The following is a 27,431-nucleotide window of genomic DNA, read 5'->3' as shown; positions in this document are numbered from 1 at the left end:
CCTTTGCTTGACCCCGCTTTATTTAGGCCTTATGCTTATGGGTTATCTAATTTATCTTTTCATACCTATGTGATAGAGTATTGCACATACTGTATACCATACTGGCAAATAATCCTATACCAATTGTATATAAAACCAATAATGTTAAAGTGTTTAAGCCTCAAAATTAGTTAACATTATTAACATCAACAACTTCTTTCTAAAGAAGGCAGGAAGCAGGTGTCTGCATTCTCTCTCTCATTAGTGATAATTTAGTCAGAGGCTACTTTTGACAAAATAGATGAAACTTTGAGGTGACAAATCAATTGAACTATCCTTGCATATATTTGAATTTAAATTAAAAAATAGTGAAGGTCATCACTGTGTGTATTGTCACGAATCAGTTGGAAACTGATTAAGGGCCATACCCTTCTGTAACTAACATTTATAATTAGGGCTTGAATTATGGAGAGTTAGGGTGGTAGAACTCCTTGACTAAAACTGTGACCTTGACTGGGTGAAAGATAACATGTACAGTAATCTTGAAGTGTGCACCTGTTATCTGTACCAAAAATGTACAGTGTGTATTCTGCAGTAAGTATATACTGTAATGTACACTTATTTTGTTTTTATATGTTTCCAATATTTGGAGCTTGTGCTTTGGAGCTAATTTACTATTTTATCATTGTAAAATTAAATTTGGGTAATTCAAAATGTTTAGATTTTTTATACTGTACTACAGTATATTTTGCAAAAAAATTTAGAACTATTATTCTTGCTACATAACAATTTCTCCTACAGCCTAGTAGTAAGAGTAATCCAGCCCCTCCACCACCCCCTGCTACGTCGAAACCTTCTTTTCCAAATGATCGGCCTGCGAGAGGCCCTCTTCCTGTGCCTCCGAACCCTGCTAGTAAACCTGCACCCCCTAGACCGCCTATGGTAAGTAAGCTATTGCACTCCTGTAGTATGTAAGTGCACATAGTACTTGCTTTCAGCTTATTGCAACAATTAGGTTTTGGAGCATAGTGAATCACTACTTTCTGAACTGTTTCCCTGAACACTCCCTAGGGACTCGGGACATTTCCCCAAACCTGATTAGGATCTTTAAAAATTGTCTTATCAGAGATAAGTTAAAGTTAAAGATAAGTAGATAAGATAAAGATAAGTAGTTAAAGGAGACAGTGGTGAGTTCATCATGAGCATAAGAATAGAGGAGACTACAAAAGGCCTATTGGCCTGCGAGGCAGCTTCTGTGCATACCATCCCCCACACATTCATACATGTTTAACCTCTTTGAACATCCCAGTGATCCCACATCTATTACATTACCCAGTACAGTACTGTACTGTAATTTGTTCCATGAATCAATAACCTTATTGTAAAATCACTATTTACCCAGATCTTTTCTGACTTAAACTGATTTGTATTCATTGTCGTGTGTTCTATTTTGTATTGACATTTTTAGCACGTAAATTAATATCCCATTTGTTATACCACTTCATTCATTTGTTTACTTTAACTATGTTACCCATTACTCTTAACTTTTCTGGAGAAAGTTAATTAACCTTTGCTAATCTCTCTTCATAAAGATGGTTTTTAATTCCTGAGATTAATTGTGTTATTCTTCTCTGTACGTGTTCAACTGAATTTATGTTCATTCTGTAGTAATGGGAGCAAAACTATAAAGTTTATGAAACCTTCATGTAGTGTAAGTGTTCCAATTCAGTCATGAGCTCTAGTACAAAGAAAATGGAAGGTTCTGGCCAATAGTTTCATCTGGTCAAGTGGGATGACAATGCTATCATGATATACTGGGTGCAGAAATGTGTGTGTTATTGTTTGCACCAATTAAAACATAATAAAAGTGGCTAAAGAATAGTGGAAAATAGCTTAGATCATATTGTTTCTGAAACTCCTCTGCTGTGGAAGGTAATTTAGAGTTAACTGTTCTGTTTTATAATAATAATAATAATAATAATAATAATAATAATAATAATAATAATAATAATAATTTGTTTAGGAACAGTGCATAGTTGCAGTGTTACAGTACAAACATTCTGTTACATTTAAAGATAGAGGTAGTACATACAATACCTAAAGCCACTAGTACGCATAGCGTTTTGGGTTTTAGCAGGATTATGCTGTATTGTAGTGATTAACAGTGTCTGTTACACCTCATTTGTTTGAGAATGGAATTAAGTTAATTTATTTGTTGCCTAAAGTACTGTACACTGTATTTGTAATATATACATACTTTCAATATTTTATTGAAATTACATAGGAGAAGGTATATTTTAGGAATATTGCATCTCTGATCATAAATATCAGGGGGGATGTGCAATAGATAATTTACGGTTGACATTCTTGACTGGCGATGACTGTAAAGCTTTAAATATGTATTTACCTAGTTTGTATTGCTTTGTAGTTGCTTTATGTATCATCATTTGAATACAGGATGAAATTCCCACTTTGATTTCCTCTGAAAGTGGGTATCACCCAGCCCTTCCAAGTAAGCCAGTTTTAATAAACAAGCCATCTGTTGGAAGCAAACCAGCGCCACCCAGACCCCCCTACTGGAACAAAGCCAACACTTCCACCAAAAGGGTCGGGACTACAGGTGAGTTAGGGTTCGAGTACGAGTTAAAAGTATTAACTCGATTGCTAGATTATATCTTATTGGAAGGGTGGGGGGTGTTCCCTGTGGTTTTTGTACCCTGGATCTTGCCTTGTTGCTGCAAGTGCTTTATCTTCAGGCCAGAGGTTTGGAACTAGAAGGACAGTACAGTGTACAAGGGAGGTAGTTACAGGAATTTTAAAAAGAAAAAGGGCCTGGGAGTGGATGTTGCACCGGTCATAACACAGTCTACACATTTACAGAATAAAGTCGGCAGCTTTCAAAAACCAAACAATAGAATCCTGCAAAATAATATGCAGGCCAAATTAAGCATTTTTAATTTGGCTTTCAAATCTAAAGTGATTTAATGTTTAAATCAAATCAAAGTCTTCTCCTAATTCAGGGCCTTGAATCAGGCCCAGGCTAGTTTTCCTCTCATTTTAATACCTACATTTGATCGCTTCTTATGATTCAGCTCTTTTTCAGATCTTTTTATTTTCTCCGACCTATCTTCATTCCCTTACACATATTGGGGTTGAACTCTTGTAGTCTTTGCTATTCGGCATTTTGTCAAGGTCTTAAAAACAAGTGTGTGTGTGTGGGGTGGATGCTGTTGTGTGTGTACATGAATTAGAGGGGATCAGGGGGGGGGGAGGGATTTCCAGTCAGAGATGTCTCGGTCCTACCTTACTATTTTATGGGTGGATTTTGCTGTATGTCATTTGACTTTGAATTTTTCAGACACTGTTCACTGTTTTATGGGTAGTCTTGTCTGGGAGAAATCTCTTTGTCATTGGGAAATTATGGTAAATTTTTAGAATCCCTTGTTGTGCTTGTCTCATAAACTAATGTTCATGATATAGAAGTTTAATTTTAAATATGTAGGAATAGTTTAGGAATATTTAATGTGTGAGAATTGTGTGGACTCTGGTAATGAGATCATGTAACATGATAATATTAAATAACTTATAACATATCATTATAAAATGTAAATTTTTTGTTACAGCCAAATGGAAGTACTCCACCTTCTAGTAAACCTCCAAGTCGGTCTGAGAGTATGAGAGAATATCGAACTCCAAGTGAATCAGAATTCCAAAACCAAAACAATAGTTATTCAGGAGAGGACTCTCTCATGCCATCTCGTACCCTTCCAACTCCCTATCACCATAGAACTGCTCCAGGTGGGCCTGGTGCAAGCCTTGGGTCTATTCGCCCTAACACGGTTGGGCGCCAAGGGGGTGCTAGTATTGTGAAATCTTTGACACGCCCGCCTTCTGAGCGACCACCACCTCCGCCCAATAGACCAAGTGTTCCTCCACCAAGTCAACCCCCTCCACCTCCACCACCAAACAGACCAATTCCAGTTCCTTCAGCATCTTCAAAACCTGAGGTAATTCTGAAAATTCATACCACTGCAGATTATCATTATAATTTCTATGTATATACACTATCTGACTTCCCTCACGAGCCTCAGGCAGCTCTGTTAATAAATTTAAATCTATGACTTCTTGTTCTTGAAGTTCCAGGAATTTTTCCCTATCAATTTTATCGATTCCCGTTACTATTTTGTATGCAGTGATCATATCGCCTCTTGTTCTTCTATCTTCTAGTCTTGGCATATTTAATGCCTCTAACCTCTCCTCATAGTTCTTGTCCTTCAGTTTTGGGAGTAATCCAGTGTGTGCTCACCTAGTTGCGCTTGCAGGGTTTGAGCTCTGGCTCTTTGGTCTCGCCTCTCAACTTTCAATCAACTGATGTACAGATTCCTGGTGGGTTTCGATGGGTTTCTTCAGAATGGTTGTCCTCCTCCCTTGTTGGGTTGTGAGTGCAGGGTTGTAGACCTGCTCGGACGAGGTGGTCCTTGATAAACTTAACTCGTCTTTAAGCAATCATTGGTGGATCTTGCAGGAAATTTTCCCAAGAAGGGTGGTCACTGTATGTCTCCCTCATCCAGGTTCATACATTTGTGAGTTTCTGTTTTAGTTTCCCAGTGAAACCAGGAAAGAACAGGGTAGGGAGGATCCATCTCCTATCCTCCAACCGTGGGGGCTGGGGGAGCCTGAGAAGTTGATCTCTGGTCTTCCCGTGTAGTTTCTCCTGGGCGTGGTTCAGTGTTTCCTCAGGGTAACCTCTTTGCCGGAATATCTCTCACAGGTCGTCTAGCTGGGGGTAGGAGGTTTCGTCCTTGCTGTTTATTCTTTTAAGGCTTAATCATAGGGAGAATGGTAATGATTTCATTAGCGCTAGCAGAGGGCTAGCGTATGACATGAGTCGATATTCAGGCATGTGTGAAGATTCGTAGATTTGTAATATGCCTTCGTGTTCAGGTGTCGGGTTGTCTTATCCACGTACTCTGTGGTGTCCAGGAAATTTATTGTGGTGTCTTCGTGTTTTAGGGTAAATTTTATGTTTCTGTGGATTGTGTTCTCCCAGGCAAAGAATCCCTCTAAATGTGGGAGTTCGCCTACCATGACTCCAAAGATATCATCTATATATCTGTAGTACACTGCCGGGGCCTCCTCTCTGTGGGATCTGTTCTTTTCAAATACTACATGCATAAATATGTCGGCAATAGCTACGCTGTTGGACGCTCCTATGGCAGTGCCCTTCATCTGTCTATATGCCTTACTATCAATGCAAGGAGTGTGTCCCTCATTACATGGAGTATGGCTTCCTCAAATAACTGTGCAATAACTAAGGATTTGAAATGTCATGGAAAAATTAGTTGTAATGGCTGGTATATAAAGTCTAGTTTTTGTTGTTAATAATGTAAATGTTTCTCTTAGTTAAAATACGTTTGTTTTATTTGTATTAAATTTTGTTTTATTTGTAAGTGTTTGAGAGTATGTTAAATTGAGTATTAGTAAATGTGTATACTTCTGTGTGTGTAAAGTTTTCCTGTGCGTTTCAGAAGCTCGTGCTTCAAAGTTCGTTCCCTTACATAGTGTGTATATGTAAGTAAATCACCAGACTTGGGAGAGAGACTACTAGGTAAACACAGGGTGGCCCAGTCACAAGCTGTAACCCTTGCAGGTTAAAACCCTGCAAACAAGGAAAACAAAACTATTGCTTTACTATTTGTTCTTGGCAGATACCTCTTCACTTTATGAAAGTGGGAACTAGAATTATAATAAAGATGATGGAAATGTTAACTGGCATATTCTCTCTTTTTGACCAAGATTAGTAGGAGGGAAATATGTAGTGGAATTTGCTCAAGTGTTTGTGTATCAAATGAATTAGTTTAATCAATTTCTTTGAAATGATTTTCAATGGATAGTCAGTTTAATAAATACTGTACTTTGAACATACAGTACTTAAACTGTAGTTTTGAAAATATTTTGTAAAGTTTTTATTTTTGTATATTCCTCTTTAGCCACCTGGCACTGCACCACCACCACCGCCCAACAGAGTATCGTCACGCCATTCAGGTAAGCGCTTCCTGTCTCACTTTGCCACTCTTCCTTCAAGGCTTTCACATAGCAAAGTAGATAAATGTGTCTCGGAAATCTCTCTCATGAACCAGATTACCTTCAGAGCCCAGTCAGTGGATCTACTAAACCTTGGTTATCAGCATGAGGAATTCGATGCCTTCTCACAGAATCAGTCTTTGGATTGTAAAGCATGTGCTCTTGAGGCTCGGGGAGAGCAACACTGTGAGGCCTGCCACCAGGAAGAGTATCAAGAAAGAGAATGTCCCTATTGTATTAAGCATACTCTCAGTCGAGGAGCAGCAACACAATATGACAACTTTGAGGAGAAGACTGTGTCATGTTTTACTGCTTGCACCCCGAGATCGAAGAAAAGCCATGGAAGTAAAAATTTTAAAAAGGACTAAAAGAGTATGAAAGGAGCTAGAAAAGCAACAATGAACTAGTGTTAAAGCTGAAATATAGTAATAAATATGATCTATAATTACCATTTGCATATACGTATTTGTGTGTGTTAGCTTTTGTGGGGTAAGAGCCTCTTGTAAATTTGGTAAAATAGTTCTTTTACTCTGAAAGGCTTCAGCACTTGAAACAAATGAAAGGAGCAATTTAAATTTCAAAACTTAACTCCATGGTAAGAATTGCACATTTATGCTATTCTGTTTAGAACTGTTTTTACTCAAATTGTTTTCTCTAATTAATGTTACTATTCACATCTTGTTTACTCTTATGCATTCTCTACCATCTGTGGGCCCAGCTTATGAGGCATACACCATATATTGTCACCTCTATCAGGCATATTACAATCTCTTTTACTGTAAGTTGCAATAATGTCTTGTGGTAGGTACAGTATACATAGCACAGTAAGTTTTGAGTAGGGTAAACTAAGTGACTAATAATTCAAGCCTTTGGTAATATTTAGCTCGTGAGTGCGTGCGTGTGTGTGATGAACTTCACACTTATGCCAAATATAGTTGGATAAAGGCTACCCATTATTGTATGTTTTTGTGACCATTCTGTTGGCACGCTGCCTGCTTTTTTAGAAGTACTGTTCTGTAGAGGCAAAACATAGGTATGCTTTATAATCTTGAAATTCATATTTAATTCATATTCTTTGAACGAGGTTAAACAAATGATGTGTGACTCAAAAAGATGGAATTTGTGCAAATGAAGATGAGAATAAAGTGAGTCATGTAAGGAAAGAACTGGTGCAATGGAAATGCTGGTTAGAAAAAACACGATGCAGCTACTGGGCTACAAAAATGTTAGTGCTGAGAATGATTTATAATTGGAAGGTATGAATGTGAGGTAATCAGAAGTTAGAACTGTAGAATGGAAAATGGAGAAATGTATGTGGTGTATGGTAACTAGATAAAACAAAATAGAGTAAGGAGGGAGTCTTCTATGGAGAGATGTGGAGTGCAAAAGACTTTGATTGAGGAGAACCTTTCTGAGATGGATTGGGATATTGGTAGATTTATGAACAATGTGTATGTATTAATGTGCCTGTGAGGACAGGAAGGCTGGGAAGAAGGTGGGCAAACATACTGGAGTGAATGATATGGAATTAAATGCAGAATAGGGCCAGTGAAGAACAGAGGTGCCATAGGCACAATCAGAGAACACTGTATAAACATCAGAGTTGTTCAACGTCCTACCAGCAAGCATAAGAAATATTGCCGGAACAACCGTAGACATCTTCAAGAGGAAACTAGATTTATTCCTCCAAGGAGTGCTGGACCAACCGGGCTGTGGTGAGTATGTGGGCCTGTGGGCCGCTCCAAGCAACAGCCTAGTGGACCAAACTCTCACAAGTCAAGCCTGGCCTCAGCCAGGCTTGGGGAGTAAAAGAACTCCCAGAACCCCATCAACCGGGTATCAACCAGGTACCTGGGAGTTAGACAGCTGCTACAGGCTGCTTTCTGGGTGTGTGTGTGGGGGGGGGATCAGTTGATTGACAGCTGAGAGATGGGCCAAAAGAGCCAGAGCTCAACCCCTGAAAGGACAACTAGATGAATACAACTAGGTGAATATAAGGGTTTTATGCAAGTGATAAAGCACCAATGAGGACGTCACAGCGAGCGTATCCAGTTGTAGCTGAGCGCCACCCATGCTCACTCGTGTCTCCAGTTCATCTCCAATTTATATAGATGATACATAGATGAATCATTTTCTGGGTTCAGTGATGATGCATCTGATACAAGTTGCATAGATGAACAGTATTAGCATCTTCCATGGTGGTGTTTTCCATAGAACTTTTCAAGACTACCTTGTAAATTGATCTTTTCCTATAACCTTTTCAAGACTACCTTACAGTTCACAAACTTGGCTACATACCACCTACAGGTACTAAAGCCAAGAGTGTATGTGAGTGCATTATTTGCAAGCACACAGAATGAAGAAACAGGAAGTGAAAATCTGTTTGTACCTGGTTCATTGAGAGCAAAGTTATGCTGTGTATCATGGACTGGTTCGTTGATTATCACTCACTTCCGAAGTACTGAGTGTAATACAGAGTGTGTAATACAGTGTGTGACTGTATAAATAGTGTGTGAAACTGTTCATATTGTAATTTTAGTGAATTTTGAACAAGTAATATTGCAACGATAAACATTTATGAGTATTGTGGACACATTACTGACACTTGTATCACAGTTCCATGGAACATTATGAATGTGTTACTGTATAATATTGTAAAGAACACATATATATGCATCAGACACTATACAAAAAACTCATTATAATGGATTGAAAATACATAGAAATATTATATGTAAATATACTTGTGGCAACTTGTGAGGCTTGAATGGCATCTGGGAGCTTCACGCACGGGCGACCAACCCATGACACACGACTTTGTTCACATCCCCACAGCCAAAGTAAATGGAATTTGATATATTTTTTTATGTACATGTTCAGGGAAGGGAGTTGATCATTTTACAAAGAGTTTTCTATATTTTTTTTTTTTTTTTTTTTTTTTTTTTTTTTTGCGAATACAGTACTGTACTTGATTTTCGGCGCACGGGAAATTTCCCAATAAACGCAGCGCATCACAGATGTTAATTTATTTGTTTAATAATATCTAAGTAAAGAAATGTTTTGAAAATATGTAATAATTTTTATTTAGTATTTTCTACTGAAGGCAAGAAAATAGGTTAATCTTAAAAAAAAAAAATATATGTATGCAAAAGTAAAGAGAAAGGCATATCTACCTTTGTATTAACCTGATGAAATCTGGATTATCAGTCAACAGCATATGATGCTTTTATTATTCACTTCCTTTCGTTAAAAAATAATGATATCACTGTACACAATGTAAGGGATTACCTGGCTACCTGTTGACTACTTGTTGGGGATTCCGAGGATCAACAACCTCAAGGTTGCTGGTGGCTGTTCAACCAGGGTGTCAGATGCGGCCGCTCGCAGCCTGACGTACGAGTCACAGCCTGATTGATCAGGTATCCTTTGAAGGTGCTTGTCGAGTTGTTTATTGAACACAGAGAGATCGGCCAGTTATGCCCTGTATGTCTAGGGGAAGTGTTGAAAAGTCTTGGGCCTTTGATGTTGATCGAGTTCTCTCTCACAGGGCCTATTGCGCCTCTTATTTTCAGGGAAAATGCAAAATAAAAACAAAATCTTATATTTCCATCTGCTGTTGCGACTATGCTTTCTAAAGTGGTGAGCAGCAGCTTCCGTGACTGTTGGGCAATGCAACTGATATGCACGAGCATCAGCATTTGAATAGTGAATAAAACAATAGAAACTCACATGAGGAGTCACTGTTGCCACCAATACCATAATCGTAGTGGGTTGTAGTTTAAGGGGCCGGGCACTGGCGTGAGGGAATGATCCTATCTGTTGCTGTTGACATATCAGTGAATAGGGAAACTTTGTCTCCACATTTTACTTCCTAACTTTTTTAAATGTGCAATTTTAAATCTCTTGGTGTGAGAGGGAATATCAGCTTATGTCTGTTTGACCTTGTGGGTGTGAATTTCAGCCAAGGGTTACTTAATGGTGTGAGTGAGAGAATTATCAATGGGGGGGGGGGGGGGAATGCCAAGCTATTTACAACTATATAGTACTTGGAAGGGGTCAGGATAAGGATTTGGGATGGGACTGGGGAAAGGAATGGTGCCCAACCATTTGGACGGTCAAGGATTAAACGCCGACCTGCATTAAGGGAGACCGTCGCTCTACTGTCAGTTGGTATTACTGTGAAGTGAATTAGTTAATTGTATTACAGGTCTCAGTTGATGGTGTGAGTAAATGGCAGCATTGGCCTTGTCTAATGGTACGAGTGTACAGCAGCATAAGCTTTAGTTTAATAAATACAATGAATAACTATAAAAAAATTGGCTTGTTTGAAGAACTGGTTATTTTTTTTTTTGTACTGTAAATTTATAGAAGTAAATGTTAAATGAATCTGTTGATGTCTTTCATCAACTCTACAGTATTTTGTAATGTAAAAGAGCTACATATCTTTTATGATAGAATTTTAAATTATGAAACTCTGCTTAGTGATTAAAATACAGTTCCTGTACGTTATACAATAGCTGGGATTATTTTGTTCTAAACATCAATACTTTGGCAAACTTCATTGAAGTTAATCATTAGATTAGTATTGAAATGTTGGTAGAGCTGTAGCATAGTTAATCTGTGTACTGTTGTGCTCTTGTCTTCATTAAGTTATAGATGCATAGACAATTTCATTATGTTTTTAAATAGAATTGATTGTTGTTAAAGCCTCTTTGTTAACCTGTGGGAAGTTTGGCTCATTAATTAACACTTTCGTTGTCCCGGCGGGCGACACGAACTCGCCACCACACAAAAATGTTTATACTCTTTTTTTTTTCAGCTTTCTGACCTCAATTTTCGTGCTACATATTTCAGTTTGGTATTACATTGTTCACAATAGAATGCTGTAAAGGGTTATTTGCATATAAGAACATAGAAGTCTCACTTTTCTATACTTTCAATGAAACTCAATAACTTTTTCCTGATAGGTGTTTCTTTCAATACTTTCTTCATGGATTGACTCTGTTCTTGATCAGTATCCATCTGGAAGTCAATTTCCAGTGTTTATAAAGCCGGTAACAACAAATACCCGAGATAAAATAACCGGAATGGGGAAACTTTTTTGACTCAAGGGGAGGGCCGCGGCTGTCACGAACGAGGTCACAAGAACAGTGAGTCTCCAGCGTGGGTGGGCGCCCACACAGTGGGGTCAGGATGCCACATGGGGAATACAGACACTGGGAAGAAGTTGGTGCTCATTTTAAAACATGTCCCATAGTATTCAGACAATAAATAGAATTTTTATAAATGTTAAAATTATTGATGCCGTTTGCATCATCCCGCATACTCCGTATTTTGGTTTTACGACGGAGTATGCCGCATTAGGCAGCGAAAGTGTTAAGGCATAGGTAGTATTGCAAATATAATTTGTATTGTATTTTATGCTCATTATCAAGGGCACTGTATTGTTGTTTTTGTTATTTTTAAGCTACTTTATAAATTATTCTGATTCACAGCAATGGTTCAGGTATCATTTAATTAGTGCATTTAAAAATATTTTATTTTAGGTGTAAATTTCTAATTTGTTAATTGTAGCATACCTTTATTTCTTTCAATCACTATATATATTTTTAGTCATTATAAATGGAAGAGCTACAAATTACCTTTTTAATGTTTTGAATTAGCCATTGATGCTGACCATGTTCAAGCCTACTTAATATTTTTTGCTTGCCAATAAGCATAACTTTGATCTCATTATCTTCTAACATTGCAGGGAGTGACTTTGAGAGCAAGTTTCATTTCCATACCGCTCAGCACTTTCCATTGCCAATCATATACCAGAACTGCACCAAGACGTACCCTAGCAAGAATGGTAAGAAAGACAGTCGACCTACTGAGCAACCTCCAGAGGCTCCATCACACCCTCCATCCTCACCTCAGAGTTCACCTGCACCCTTATTCACTACTCCGAATCTAATGTCTACTACTTCGGGTTTATTTCCCAGTTCTCCCCCCAGTCTTGAGAACAGTTCTTTTCCTAGTTTTCCTCCCAGTCTTCCTCCCAGTCTTCCTCCCAGTCTCCCTCCCAGTCTCCCTCCCAGTCTCCCTCCCAGTCTCCCTCCCAGTCTCCCTCCCAGTCTCCCTCCCAGTCTCCCTCCCAGTCTTCCTCCCAGTCTTTCCCCCAGTTTTTCTCACAGTCTTCCTCCAAATCATCATTCTAATTTTTCCAGCCTTCCGCCCAGCCTTCCGCCCAGCCTTCCGCCCAGCCTTCTTCCCAGCCTTCCCCCCAGCCTTCCCCACAGCCTTCCCCCCAGCCTTCCCCCCAGCCTTCCCCCCAGCCTTCCTCCCTGTCTTCCCCCCAGCTTTCCTCCCAATCTTCCTCCCAATCTTCCTCCCAGTCCTCATTCCAGTCTTAATTTTCGTAACCCTGCCACTATTCCTGGTAATTTTAATAAAAGTGCCATTGATTATCCAGCAAACTTTTCGTCATCTTGGAACACTCGACATTTCCAGTAATTTTGTACATCACTGATGATTTATGCATAATAGTAGATCTATTTAAGATGCAGTATTTCACTCCCACATAGGGGTGAGTAGTGAAAGATTCACATTGGTTGTCTTAGGGGTTTACATGTCTGCTATCTTGATATCTAGAATCTGAATGAAGGTATCTACCTTGATTCATTCCTGAGTAGAAATGAGTGAGTATGCTTCTTGAATGTGTGCGCGCACTTGTGTGTGTTCTCTGTTTTTGGCTGAAAGAAAGGCAAATCAATTTTAATTTAGCCTAAGAAAAGATAAAATAATATAATACAAACAGGAAAAAAAGCAGGCTGACTGTAGCTTTCCACGTGTAATAGATTCGATAGATTCTCTAGCAGGTAAACACAGTGGAGTTATAAGTAATCACAGAAAGTTGTCACTGGAGCAATGTTTGGGTTAGTGGTTATTGTAGGAATGCTCGTGTGCAGACCAGAAGGTACCTGGGGCAAATGTGACTTGGATTTTTGTTTTATATAAATTGTTTACTTTATTCAAGTGTTTACTTTTTTGTAACCCTTAGTGATGTGCTTCATGTCAGTGGATTCACGAGCCAAACTCTCGCCTTGCTAGTTGTCATTGATTGGCATTTGGGGATTTCCGACACCTAAGTATCCAAATGTTATCATATTATTCTGGTATCAAGATAAATGTCAAAGCCCTGATATTCACTTGGAAAATGCCCCTTGTGTCATCGGCCTATATGGAAGTAAATTGAAAGACATAATGGATAGATATTTATGTGGCAGCTTGCTTTTGTAAGAGAATCAAGATTTTACTTAGTGCATATGATTTAGGTTATAATTATAAATCATTGCCTAGTATCCATATACCGCTTCTCCATGCATAGCTCTTTCCCATATGGTCTTTGTAAGCACTTAAGCTACTCACAAATGGGGCCTGATGTGCTCTTGTACTCTACTGTACTCTACTCTATGGCCCTTTGTGCCATATGGTGCGTGTTTGCTTCAGTAACTATCATCCACACGGAACAAACACACACACTAGAGGTAGCACGGGGCTATATGGGTCCCTTTCAGAACCACTGCTCTAGATAATGCTCAGAATTAGAGTTTGATATACAGACTTTAAAATTATAATAAAGGTTATAAAGATTTTGTAAGAAACAACAACCCAACCACCACCTTCCTGTTGTATCTCTGTGGCTCTATCATAAAAACTAAGAAGATTTGTTACACAGGATCTTCCTGTTCAAAAACCATACTGTCTGTACTTACCTATTTGTGCCTGCAGGATCAAGTGTTGGCTCTTGAATGTTAATAAACCCTGGATGAATGTTAGTGAAGTGTACAGGTTTAGAAGTGGCAGACAATGCTGAAAAGCAGTTTTTCTTTGGCATGACCCTTAAGAAATTCCCTTAAAGGGAATTGCTATTATAAACAACTTTTTTATTAACTCAGAGAATTTGTAAACATTGATGCTGGTCAATTATATACAATTTAATTCCTAATTTAAAATGAAGATTTCAGAGAATGACGAACAAGTACAAAATTGTCTTATTATGCATAGGCAGAACTAACACAGCTCCAAGTGTTATCAGCAATTACCTCTGGCACACAAATGGCCATATGCAATTTCTTCCATTTGATTTGTTGACTATAGGTTAATAGTCATAACCTATAGTCAATAACTATAGTCAATAACATTCCAGGGTTTTGCCGTGCACACCGTGATATGCCTGTCAAAACTGAGCAGGCCAGGGGTTAAAGCCATGGAAAATGATACAGTTCCAAGATGAAATAAATACATAAGCAAGTTAAACAATTAGAAAATATCTGGATACTTTATGTTTATATTTTGTATTATATTATGTTTATCACGAGGTTTATGGTGCACCCCTATTGGTACATTGCATTTCTTTTCATATTATTGCTTGATTGATTTTGATAAATCGTTTATTACTGCATATTTTTTGCATGACATTTTGTTTGTTGTTTACTTTAGGAAGCATAAAGTTATATGCAGGTAACATAGCTATTGGCAATTTTAGAAATAAAATCAGTAAGGAAACACTTCCCCTTTTTTTTCAGATATTCCTTTCTATCTTCATAGTTCATATTTACATCTGTCAAGTTTCACTGCTGAAGGCAAGAGAATCTGCATGACTAGTGTGGTGTGTTTGTTTGATCATGAAGCTCACTTACATATATTAGGCAGTGTTTCTCTTGACTTTTTTTTATGTTGAATAACTAACATCTTTTTCCTCAAAACTTAATTTCAGTAATACAAAGCAAAACATAAACAAAATCTAGATGTTGTAGATGCCACATGGTGCCAAAAATGTGGATGGTATACAGCAGACATTGGAACACCTCTGTTCTACCTATTAGAGAGAGTTTGCTTGCTTAACCTCTAAATGGCGCAAGCTATTTAGAGGTTAAGCAGACCCCTTAATGCTGTGGTATTATGAATAGAGATTAACTGTGTAAAGTTTAAGATGGGATAACTGGTACAACTATTGAGCAATGAGGGCAGCACATCGATACTGATGAGAGAGATGTGGTGGTGACAGGTGTGTACTGATAGTGGTGGTGACAGGTGTGTACTGAGAGTGGTGGTGACAGGTAATTACCTAATTGTAGTTACAGGATGAGAGCTATGCTCTTGGTGTCCCATCTCTCCAGTACTCTGTCATATGATGCTTTGAAACTAGGCATTTTTGGCATCCACTACCACTTGTTCCATCCATCTACATGTAGGTGATAGTGTGCAAATTTTCTGGTAGCGACAGATATGTGCAGGTAGTGGTGGTGGTCTGTGTACAATAAGAGATTATTACAGATTTGTGAAGGTAGTGATGATAACATGTACAGTTGGTATGGGCAACAGTTGCTGGACCCTTTCAACATCCCCCCAACAGGTCACAAGCATTTAGCCTCTACACAATGATTTAAGCAAAATCTGTCCTAGCTGTTTCAGTACCAATAAGAACAAAAATATAAAATAACATATTGGAACAGAAAACACGATCTATACTGGAGTAGATTATGCTAGACTCCATCAGATGCAAGAGGAGATTCAATACAAAATACCTTGCATGGTTTTTATTATCAATTTTTTTGTTATTTTCATCTGATAAAACATTTTAAAAAACACAATTTAATAAACAAAGAAATTTTTTTTATGCAGATATAATTAAATATGTACTGTAGAATGTAGCAAAGATGGCAGACTTTCCTCCTGGATTGCAACAGTGAAATATAATAACATCAGCAATGTACAAAACAGTCAAGCAGAAGAATGACTTTCAAGAACCTAAGCAAAGAATCATTTAGAATTCTATACAAGGCATATTTTAGGCCAGTCATGGAATGCACAGCTCCAGTATGGATCCCACACTTGGTAAAGTGCAAACAAGAATATTTAGAACAAGGATATACCACAAGATGAGTACAAAAGTTAAGAGAAAACTAAATATAATGACATTGAAAGAGTGGAGAACTTTTCCATATGGAAATTGGAAACATTAATCAAAGAAATTTTATAACTAGTTGTGATGTGAATTTTCTAGAATTTCCTGTAGCTAACTGCACTGAGATAGCTCTTCACTTATAAGTAACATCAGCTCTTGCGTGTCCTTTGTGAAGACCTCGAGGAGAGTTCCTGGATATCATTCAACCCTTCTTGGTATCTGGTTCCTTCTCAGAGTTTTTTTCTTTAATGAAGTTTGTTTACAAACTCTCCTCTTGTGTCTGGGGTCTTTGGGTCAGGAGTCTACCCCTTCGACTCTGTTCGGTCATCTGAGGTGGTAAAGTTAACTGCCTATCTTATGTTGATGATTGAGCTTGATTCCTTGGCTGTCCCATCCCAGGTGCACTTCTGAGTTCTGTTAGAGTGTTCAAATGCATTTTATTTCAGTAGGTTTCTGTTTTCCCCACCCCTTCACCCTGGTCACACTTATTTCTCAGTTCCTTCGGCAGGATTGGGACCTCGCTTTCTTCACTTATGTCTCCTTTTGAGTTCAAGTTGGCTTTGGCTTTTAAGGTTCCTGCTTCTTCCGGTTTGCAGACAAACTTTTATTTTCCTTGTGAGCTTGGCATTGTTTTTTACATACTTTGAACCCTTGCGTGATGAGAGTTGGGCTCCGTCTTTCGGGTTTTCTTGGGCGGTATGACTTTTGTGCCACTTGATTCTTGCTTGTTTGCTCTTGTCCTGCCCTTGGATGTGGACATGTGGCAACTCCATGTGCAGCTGCCTTTACTTTCTTGGGCTCAGGATCACAGAGCCCCATGTTCATTTGGCATCCATGTGCACATCTGGACAGTGTGCACATGGGCTGTGATTGAGCTGTTCTCCAACCAGCTCCAGGGCAGCCGCGATGTTTTGACTTGCGTGCTGGGTGTTGTGGCCTTGTTACCTGTGGTTTTGGCTTTGGAGAGTTTGCCAAAGATGCTCGCTCCTCTCCTCTGGGAGGCAGTTGCAACTTCTTTATGGCTCATCTCACATTCCAAAATATTGGGGTTGCTCAGGCTTTAGATTTGGCTTGGTTCCTTCCCTTTCTGTACACCTAATGACTTTTCATCTCTCTTCTTTCCAGAGGTGGCTGTCTCTTCAGTGATTTCAGTTGTTGCTATTGATTTCCAGTCCCTTAGTTGGATTCTTCACACAAGGTTTCTGTCCCTGCTGCTTTGAGATGGCTTTATTGGGTTCAGGCCTCATCTGTGTTTGGTGGAGTTCTCAGGGCTGTAGTGCTTTCTCTGGTATATGCCTCTTTTAGTCAGTGTTGTTCTCATGCTTCCTGAATGGGTACATCTGCTCAGAGGTATTTGTACTGGATTTGCAAGGGCTGATGTGACTTACAGGTGTGTAGCTATAACTGTCTGGCTAGCAAATTTTTTTATGAAAAGTTTGGAGTTTAGTGTGAAGTAAGGGAGAACTGGTGGCATTGGTTCAGGGTAAACAGTACAACAATTGGCACTACCTTCGATATTTTTCACGGGTTCTACAAAGCACCTATTTGCTCTTGCATCATTCTTTGACCACTATTCCCATTAAAAGTGATCCCCACTTCTCACTCCTCTTTGAGATCCTGACTCTTTGCCCAAACGTCGCTCTCTCTGTTCATGTTGGCAATGTGTCCCCTGTCTTGTGTGCATCTCACCCCAGTGAAGAATTCCCTTTGTTCAATTTTGTGAAGCTCTCACTTGTACAATGTGTACTTGAACCCCTCAAATTTTGGAGGGGAAACCTGGTGAATGGATTTGGCACATTGTTCATAGGAACCCATTATATGGAGATCTGCATAGGGCAGTGCCACTGTTGTATAACACATGCACTTCTGTCAAGCCCTAGTCTTTTTAACCATTATAATTTTGTAATGATCAAGATCCAACATTTGTTGTATCTCATGTTCAGCACATTTAGGACAGTTAGAGTTTTGCTGGGTTTCCCACCATGTTGGTGTTCAGTGATCTTACAGATGTCCCAGCAGAACAGAATACTGTATAAGCAAAAACAAAAATATACTTATAATAGTTTATGTATATAAACATGGGGCAGTTAGCGGTTCCCACTCAGCAATTCGTAAAACTGTTTACAATCATTTAATCTTTTCTCAGTTATTTGTTGGGTTATAACTATAAATTTTATATAAAAAATGTTTGCAAATGTCTCCAGAGAACAGATGCAAAAAAAATAAATAGTATTTATTATTGTGCACAACAGCAATGAACATACGAAAGTTTTGTGAATAGCAATCGGATGACACATTTTAGTATCATTGGAAAGCTTACTGTTGGATTATAGATAAAACGTTTGTGTCATCAGAATGTAAAAGTGATAAATTATTAAAACAATGAAGAGGGGAGGCTGCGACAATAACAATGACATTGATTTTGGCACAGCGGGTATATGTTCATGTCAGGCGCAAATGAGACCCTCTGTGTGACCGACTGTAAAAAGTTATGTTTGTTAGATCTGAGAAATCCACCATTGTATTCACATTAATTAATACGGAAGTAATCCAACATATTCATTGGTCCAAACAATGCAGTACTTGCTACATGAATAACCTGTACTAATTATTAACACAGAATGTGATTAATAATTCTAAAATAAATTAGTTATACAGAAAGTGTGTTACTGTAATTTATATGTATATTGTTTAGTTTATGCATGTGTGTATATAAATTTTTAAGGGTGCATTAATTGGATGTGTGTGTGTGCAATGCGTGTTTCAACTTAAAGTGTATTATAACTACCATTTTTTTGGGTTATTTTACTTGTTTTCACATTTTATGCTTATATTTACAATACATATAGTTGACGTTAACCCCATTTTATGCTTATATTTACAGTACATATAGTTGAGGTTAACCCATGCAGGCTCCAAGTGCAAAAGTGTGCATTTACGTCATAATTACTTTATAACAGGCATGTCAAACATGCAGCCTTTTGCAAGCACACCTGCGGCTTGCACAAAGGATACTGTAATTTGGTGTATAATTTAATATTATAGAACAAATATTCTGCAAATTTTTTTAATTCAATGACTTCAATCAGTTGTGGTGTGTGGCCCCCCTCTTGATAACACAAATGTGACCCATATGACCCTCGGGGGACCCTCAGTTTGACATGCCTGCTCTATATCATCTAGTCATAATTACTTTTGCATCCACTTTTACTTCACAATGTTGGTGCATTATTACTTAATAATAAAATATTTTCTAAGTCTCTTGATTTATAAGCAGTAGTACGTACTGCAGATAAAGCTGCACACAATTCACATAGATGTTAGCTTACATGCATCGTACACAATTTAATAATAGTTTTATGTATAATTTATATTAAGTGTGTAGTACACTGTACACATTGTGTTGTACTTTCCTTGTTTTTTTTCTTTTGTATGGACCTATGCCTGTGATTTTATGTACAGTATTTATGTATAATCATTGCTTGCATTTGATTAGCATTTGCAATGAAAACTGTTGATTCACTAATATGATTTTTACAAATCCCACATAAAGTATTTTCAGCAGCTATTTGAAGCCTCAAAGTGCCAGAGAAAGATTTCTTATTTTCCAGTACAGTACTCTATAGCCACTTTATAATCAACGTCCAACAGCTAGATGAGTTTAGCAGGTAATCATAAGCACTGTTAAATGCTAAACCTTTTTCTTATTTGCTTTATTGCTTACTCTGCTTAAGAGTTTAGGGGGTTAATTCAAACACATTTGCTGCAATAAGCATACCATTATTTAATACTGAATATTTATTTGTAAAACTTATTTTTTAATTTCGTTCATGAGATATCAGCTAGGGCCATCATTTCCATTTATACTGCACATATTCAGGTTTGTCTTCTGCCTTAAACTGTTGATGCCTTGTACTGTGTATGTTATCTCTCGCAAGTCAAACCTGGCCCTGGCCCGTGCTTGGGGAGTAGAAGAACTTCCAGAACCCCTTCAATCCAGGTACATATCTTGTGCTTCATTTCCACACTGAAAAAAAAAGGAAAACTCATGGATATATATGTTATGTAGTAAACATTCTAAACAATGCAATCAAGGCATACCAGAGAGCTGAAGGAAAGCAGAAGCAATTGCTTGGATTGTTAATTTGTCCAACCTCTCCTCAAACGTAATGTACAACACTTTTGATGCTGGCCACCACAGTTAAAATTCAGTTACTTTTGTGTGAAAGCTCGATAATATTGCCACTCGCAGATTAATGAGCACCTCCTCAATTCCTTAAGCAGGTTGCCAAGAATCGTATGCTAATGGTTAGGCAAAAACAACTTCAAATGTAATGTTTCTCAAATTATGAGAATGAGCTCATTTTTGCCTGAGCTCATGTCTGGGCCTCCTTTATTTTAAATTATTCTTAATTTAGTGATTATAAACAAAATGTGTTTCATTACATTTCAAAACATATCCACATAGAGAGTTTGAAAAATAGATATTGGTGGTCAATTGGTATTTTAACTACAGTAGAACCTTGGTCTACAGTCTACATCCCAAAAGGATGTAGTTAGTAATGCATACTAACTACATAGCCTCATAACAAAATATATACAGAATTCATGTTTTGTAAAAAAAATTTCAATCTTTTAATACACAAACGCCATAATATATCATACTTCAACGATAAATGAACATTTTCAATCGTACTTACTGACATTTACTGTCTACTTTCTGTCTACTTTCCCAATACACTTGTGATGTTCTTGATTTAGATTCCATAATTCAAAATTCTTTTGCTCTCCAAATGAATAATAATAATAAAACATGATCTAAGTCATTTTTCCCCCACCTGACATATCTTGCCTTCTTCGCTGCCATATTTTATGGAGCTGCTTAATTTGCTTTACGAAGGAGCTGTCAAGTGCACCTGTTCAAGTGCTAGTTGCTGATGCAGTATTGCCATTAAGAAAATGAGCCGGGATTGTAATAAATGTGTTGGGTGTTTCTTCAAGTGAAAGATTATACAATTTGCAAGAAGAAAAGGTTGTCGTTTGATTTGTTGTTCTACACAGCAAGTCTTTTTATATGCCAATATATAAATTTAACATTATTAAATGCAGTAAACCTATGGGAACTTTACATACAATTATCTCCATATATTTGTGTACTAAAGCAAAGTTGTATTCAGTACACAATGTATAAAATGCTTATCTTTTTTTTTTTTCTCCGACTCTGCTACACTGCAGCTGTTGCTTAGATTGCCAGTTATATTTTTCTTGTCTGATTTGCTCAATCCTTATTTTAGTTTTGTTTGAAGTATATTTTCTACTAATGCAACTTTAAGTTTTAGATTTATTTTGGTGTAAGTAAAAGATTTTTTATTGAAGCAAATAATTGAAAAAAAGTAGTTTTTCTATGGGGAGCCCCTCTGGTTCCCTGGAGCTATTGGGCTGATATGCAATTCATTAGACCAGGGCATTAGTCAAAGGAGTTCAGCCTATCGGGGACCATGAGCCTGAACCTGGCCCCCCCTCAGAGAGGCACAGGGAGCAATGGCCCTGGAAAACTTCCCTGTTTTTTTTTTTTTTTTTTTTATTATTATTATCCGACATCGACAGGGGTTAGGCACACAGAAACATAGGCATGACAAAACAGACCCCACATGACCTGGGGTCTGAAGGCAGATATGACCCCAAAGGGCGCCAAACAGCTGGATGGACAGTGCTTCGGATTCGTAGTCCTGAGGTTCCGGGTTCGATCCCCGGTGGAGGCGGAGACAAATGGGCAAAATGTTTCTTTCACCCTGATGCCCCTGTAACCTAGCAGTAAATAGGTACCTGGGAGTTAGACAGCTGCTATAGGCTGCTTCCCGGGGAGTAACAAAAAGGAGGCCTGGTCGATGACCGATCCGCGGGGACGCTAAGTCCCAAAATCATCTCAAGATAACCTCAAGATGGTAAGAAAATTGTAACCAAAAACTGAACAGAGAACCAGAACTCCCTCATTTCCCAAGAATCCTTTTGTCTTGTATCTGATACCTAACGTATTCATGTGTCTTTCCGGGATTGTGGTGACCCGTCTTCATCTGCTAGGGGTCCGGGTTTTGGCCTAACTCGACAACTGCCTGGTGTGGGCTCCCAGCCCGTCTGCTTGTCTGCTCGCCAGGGGTGTAGTTCTTTCCTAGCTTGCCGGGTTCGGGTTCCTGGTGAGCTGGAGGAAGTTCCATCTGGTTCTGTCCCAGGTTCGGACCTGGCTGGGTCTTGTTTGGGGTTCTTGGACCGCTTCCATGTCTTTCCCTCCGGAGGCGTTGCTGCAGCTGCAGTCCCACCTTGAGCTGTTTCTAAGGGGGGGGGGGGGGTGTCCAGGGTCACTCGGTGGTTGCTCGAGCAGTTGTGTGAGAGTCTGAACTTCGCTGTCCTGGTTTACCCACTGGATTGGGTTTGGCTTTGGCAATTGATCTGGTTTCTTTAGGGACCACCCCTTTCACTTTTCTTGCGATCGCTGGGTTTGGCCTCAAGGTGGGGGGGGGGTGCCTACCTGAACCCTCGTCAATGTGTTCACAGATGCGTCATCTTTCTGCTGGGGTTTTGTAACCAGTGCTCACCAAGTCTACCCTCATGCTCATGATTTGGGAAGTTTGCTGCTTTGGCTGCTGTCTTCGGCAACATATCTTGGGCTGATATTCAGGCGTGGGTATTTTGGAGGTGGAACAAGGTCCTGGTTGCCCGTTATTTGGTTAACATTCCTGGTCCTGGGTGTTTGTGTGTGGTTTTGGGTCACAGGTTGCAGCCAGCTGCCTCGACTTCGAGTTGACGGACACGTAGCCACTGCCTTCCAGGTAAGTCCGTCTTTTTCTTATCTCTGGTCATGTGGCTCTAGGGAACCAAAGGGGTTCCCCACAGAAAGCCAGCATTGAATGTAATGAAACGCCATTTTCTGAGTGAGAAAATGTGCGAAAATCCCTGGCAGCCTCCCTCTCTCCTTCCTTCCTAGTCAGTGGTTTTCGCATTTTTTTATGCTTAGCCTCCGAACTGAGGTTAGATAGCTGGTGTGATAGGTCCGGGTCTCGCCCTTCCCCTACCAGGAGTTGGGAAACGTGGGGGAGGGGGGGGGGGACTGCGCGGAACGGAATGGTGTGACCCTTACTTGTTTCCTAATTTCCTTGGAAATTGAGGGAGTTCTGCCTCTCTGTTCAGTTTTTAGTTACAATTTTCTTACCATGTGGGGTCTGTTTTGTTATGCCTACCTTCCTGAGTGTCTAACTCTGGTTGATGGCAGATAAGAAAAACCACAGGAGTTGTCCAGGGCCATTGCTCCCTGTGTCTTTCTGAGGGGGGCCAGGTTCTGGCTCGTGGTCCCTGGTAGGCTGAACTCTCTTTGACTAATGCCCTGGTTTAACTAATTATATATTAGCCCTATAGCTTCAGGAAGCCTCTGGGGCTCACCCAGGAAATGGTGTTTCATTACATTCAAAATAAATAAATAAATAGAATCGTTTTGGTACAAAAACGTTCTCTTAAAAAATATGAATCTCTATTTTTATGGTAATAGATAGTATAGTTGAAGTAAGCAATTGGAATGGGTTTCAAATTTTTAGTTAGAGTTATGAATAAAGAAATGTTGTGGCAGCATGGAAATGGTTAAATAATAAGAATTCAAACAGCACGACTGACAAAATTTGTATAAAAAGACCCCTTATGTGATAGTGTAAGCATGTTACTTCGAATTGTTCCATTGGTAAGGACATGTAGAGAAAACCAAATTCGTGGTAATGGCATAGCTAGGGACTATACGTAGATGTGTATAGAATGGAAGGATCATTCCATTCTCCTCAGGGGCCTCGTAGCCTGGTGGATAGCGCGCAGGACTCGTAATTCTGTGGCGCGGGTTCGATTCCCGCACGAGGCAGAAACAAATGGGCAAAGTTTCTTTCACCCTGAATGCCCCTGTTACCTAGCAGTAAATAGGTACCTGGGTGTTAGTCAGCTGTCACGGGCTGCTTCCTGGGGGTGGAGGCCTGGTCGAGGACCGGGCCGCGGGGACACTAAAAGCCCCGAAATCATCTCAAGATAATCAAAAGTAAGGGAAAGGGACTAATAGTGAAATGGAGAGTACACTTAAACTGTAAGAAAAAAAGAGCAAGCTAGGAGAGTTTTGTTTTCTGTTACCCTTCGAAAGCACGTTTAGGTTAAGGGAAGTGCTGAGCACGTTTAAGGACAAGTAAATGTATTGTTGATGAAAATGGGCTTTATAGTAGATTATGTCCATAAATTATCAATTTGAAATTGCCTACCTGTATTGAATTTCATCTTCATTCTGATTAATATTTTTAATGTGTGATTTCTTAATTGTTACCACTGTTGTTTGGTTCTATTTTTACATTAATAATGAATTTGTGTGTGTTTTTCAGCATGTTATTTCTAGTTTTGCCTTGTGTTTGTAATGTTGAAATTATTTTTTTGTTTTGTTTTCTTTCCAGCCAAACCTGTCGGTCAGCGCCGTGCCCCACCCCCACCACCTATTCCCAATCCTTCGACTTCCATGTCCGCTACTTCTTCTCAATCATCTTTACATCGTTTTTCTACAAGTACCCACCCTCTCCCACCTCCCCCTCCCCCTCACGCTCCTATCCACCTTCAAGTGGGCCCAAAAATGTATGGTACGGAGGCGTCAAACTGCTAGTGATTGCTTGTCTCGTCAGCGTGGTGTGCCAGTTTGGTGAAGAGTCCTGTCTCTCAAGTGTCTCGTTGTTTGGGGATGTTACCGTATGATTATTGGATACTTGGTATGTGCTTTCCTGCCTATGCAAATTGAATCTGTTATACATCATACAAATTTTTGTAATATCAGTTGTTGAGAGTGAAAATGATTTTCCTTCCTGTTTGGACAAGAGAAAAGTAATGTGATTCTTGTGTTGGAAATGGTTTGGTTAGCAAAAGTCAAAATGAATTCTGGACTCAAATGGAAGGAAACTAAAGTGTTTATACTACAGTATGTTTGGAACACACTGTTTTTGGCCAGTTGCTGACGAAATAGCTGAATGCACTTAAATCTCGAGTTCCATGTGGGAAATAATTCGTGAATTGCAATGGCACTGACACTACACAAGTGCAAAGATAGAACTGCATATAAGTGCCTTTTGTATATTATATAACCCTTTCCTCTCCCTAAAGTATTGAGTCAAAATGTTGCTGACCTTATGTGATGTGATAAACACTGAAATTTAATGGTTATTTGACAAGGAAATCATGGATTTTAGATAAGAAGTGCTGAAATATGAATATTTTACTTCAGAACTGAGTGTGCAATATTTTCTGGAATTAGGATTGCCTGAATTGAATGTTTTTCAGGCATAATATCCAGAATATCAGGAATAGACTGAAAAACAACTTTGACTTCCTAAAACTTCTGAGTGCCAAGTTACTCCTGTTCATTTCTGTAAATATTGTTGATGTTCATACAAATATCTGCTCATTTTTGGTAAGTCGTTGGAATGTTAAGCCAAAAACTTTGGTGAACGAGTACAAGATTGTATTGAAGTGTAAAGTTGATTTAGCTGGTTCCCATTTCAGTTACTTTAAAAACCCTAAAAGGTTCCTTGATAAGAATTTTTTTTTTTTACTTTCACTGCGTATTTCACAAGGATGGGTGCTTAATATTGAACATGTTTAAGCCTATGAAGACTTCTTTAGGCATCTGATGGTACAGTATAAGCCTTCAGCTGGACGTGCTGTTTGAATTACTATAAACAATGTAGCAATTGGTGTGCCATGGAGTTGTGATGGAGATAGATATCATTTAGTCTAATATATTGTATATGACATAACCAGATACACAAGTAATGTTGCTGGGTTAATGTATTATATCTCGAGTAAAACATAACACAAATAACTGATAAGGAATTGAGGCTCCTAAAATTGGAGTAGGTAGACTGTTGTCTTTTAAGCGAAGAGAGTAGTTACAATCAATATACTGGTCAAGTTCACTTAAATTATCCCTTATGTGGAAACTTTTAGGTGTTGCATAAGTGATTTTTGCACATTCCTTTTAGGGTGCCAGCTGTACATTTTTTGCATTGAATCGTCTAAATTTTTTGTTTGGAAGCTCAATTCTATTATTTGAATCTTTTTCTGTTCCTTCGAATTTTATAATGTTACATTCTTGAGAGAGCTTTGTGATTATGATAACATATCAAGCCTTCCGCTAACTACTGGGATCTTGGATGGTCTTGAAAAATGTGTATTTAAGGAGTCTGGAGTCTTAAGTAAAGAGAATGGATGGGATGCACATGAGTGTGCATGCTGTCCATAATGAGCTTTACAAACACTTCCAGGAGCAGCCAGTGCCTTTCTTGTATAGTATTGGAGTTACAGCAACTTGGATGGATGTTGGATCCTCATGTCTGCTGCTTCCTCCTGCCTCATCTTGCTTTGACACCAGTTCTCATATGAACACCTTCATGGATGCACTAGTCCTTTTCCACAGTGCTCTCTGGAGTGCCACACTCATATCCATTACCATTTTCTTTTGGAGTATATTTACAAAATCTTATTTTTTTTTTTTTTTTTATAATTTGTCACAGTTCCAGTACTTGTCTGTCTTATTACCTTCAAATTTACCCACGTTAGAAATAAGTTAATTTTCCCTATCCACTAAAATATATTCATGGATTTTGTTTATTGTGTTGTTGTAAAACCATTTGTATTTATTGCCTACCAACTTGTTTGTAATTGCCAGATCAAGAGTTCAGCAGCTATAGCCGACTCGTATTTACCCTCTAGTCGCACCATTGGTGAGCGTTGCTGAAGGTATGACCGCTGCTGAATTACATGCCATTATTTTAATAAATTCTTGTGTTTTATAAACTTCACCATATTAAATAAATATTCTTTTCACGAATTATTGTATTTTATATGGACTTAATATTATTACAGAATGCTGTGATATACAGAGTATGTATGTATAAAATATGAAAAAACTTTATATATATATATATATATATATATATATATATATATATATATATATATATATAATATAATATTATATAATGTGAGAAAGCTGCAGAAACACACAAGCCATAGATCACTAAGAACTCTAATTGATATATATATATCAACTCTATATATATATATATATTATATCAATTAGAGTTGATATATATATATCAATTAGAGTTCTTAGTGATCTATGGCTTGTGTGTTTCTGCAGCTTTCTCACATTATATAATATTATATATATATATATATATATATATATATATATATATATTTATATATATATATATATATATATAATTACACACACACACACACACACACACACACACACACACACACACCAAATAACTTACAATACTGTACTTATATCTTGAGTTACTTGAATTTGTGCAATTGTTTTCTTTTACCACTTTAATGTATGGTAATA

At 38.3% G+C, this 27,431-nt stretch overlaps 1 protein-coding gene across 1 annotated transcript in view; it reads left to right on the top strand.

Annotated features, from left to right (window-relative positions):
• Window positions 1–26,904, top strand: part of LOC123760304 (WAS/WASL-interacting protein family member 1) — a 134,261-nt gene extending 107,357 nt beyond the window's left edge. Inside the window, 8 exon segments of the mRNA XM_069338368.1 lie at window positions 781–921; window positions 2,437–2,547; window positions 2,549–2,599; window positions 3,603–3,986; window positions 5,970–6,024; window positions 11,816–11,914; window positions 14,634–14,690; window positions 24,484–26,904. Of these exon segments, the coding sequence (XP_069194469.1) occupies window positions 781–921; window positions 2,437–2,547; window positions 2,549–2,599; window positions 3,603–3,986; window positions 5,970–6,024; window positions 11,816–11,914; window positions 14,634–14,690; window positions 24,484–24,686 (1,101 nt within the window). The 3' untranslated portion in view covers window positions 24,687–26,904.
• Window positions 26,905–27,431: the final 527 nt, after the last annotated feature.

The sequence above is a fragment of the Procambarus clarkii genome, chromosome 39 (assembly GCF_040958095.1).
Source record: "Procambarus clarkii isolate CNS0578487 chromosome 39, FALCON_Pclarkii_2.0, whole genome shotgun sequence".
Lineage (NCBI taxonomy): Eukaryota > Metazoa > Arthropoda > Malacostraca > Decapoda > Cambaridae > Procambarus > Procambarus clarkii.
This window is presented reverse-complemented; position numbering and strand designations above follow the sequence as displayed.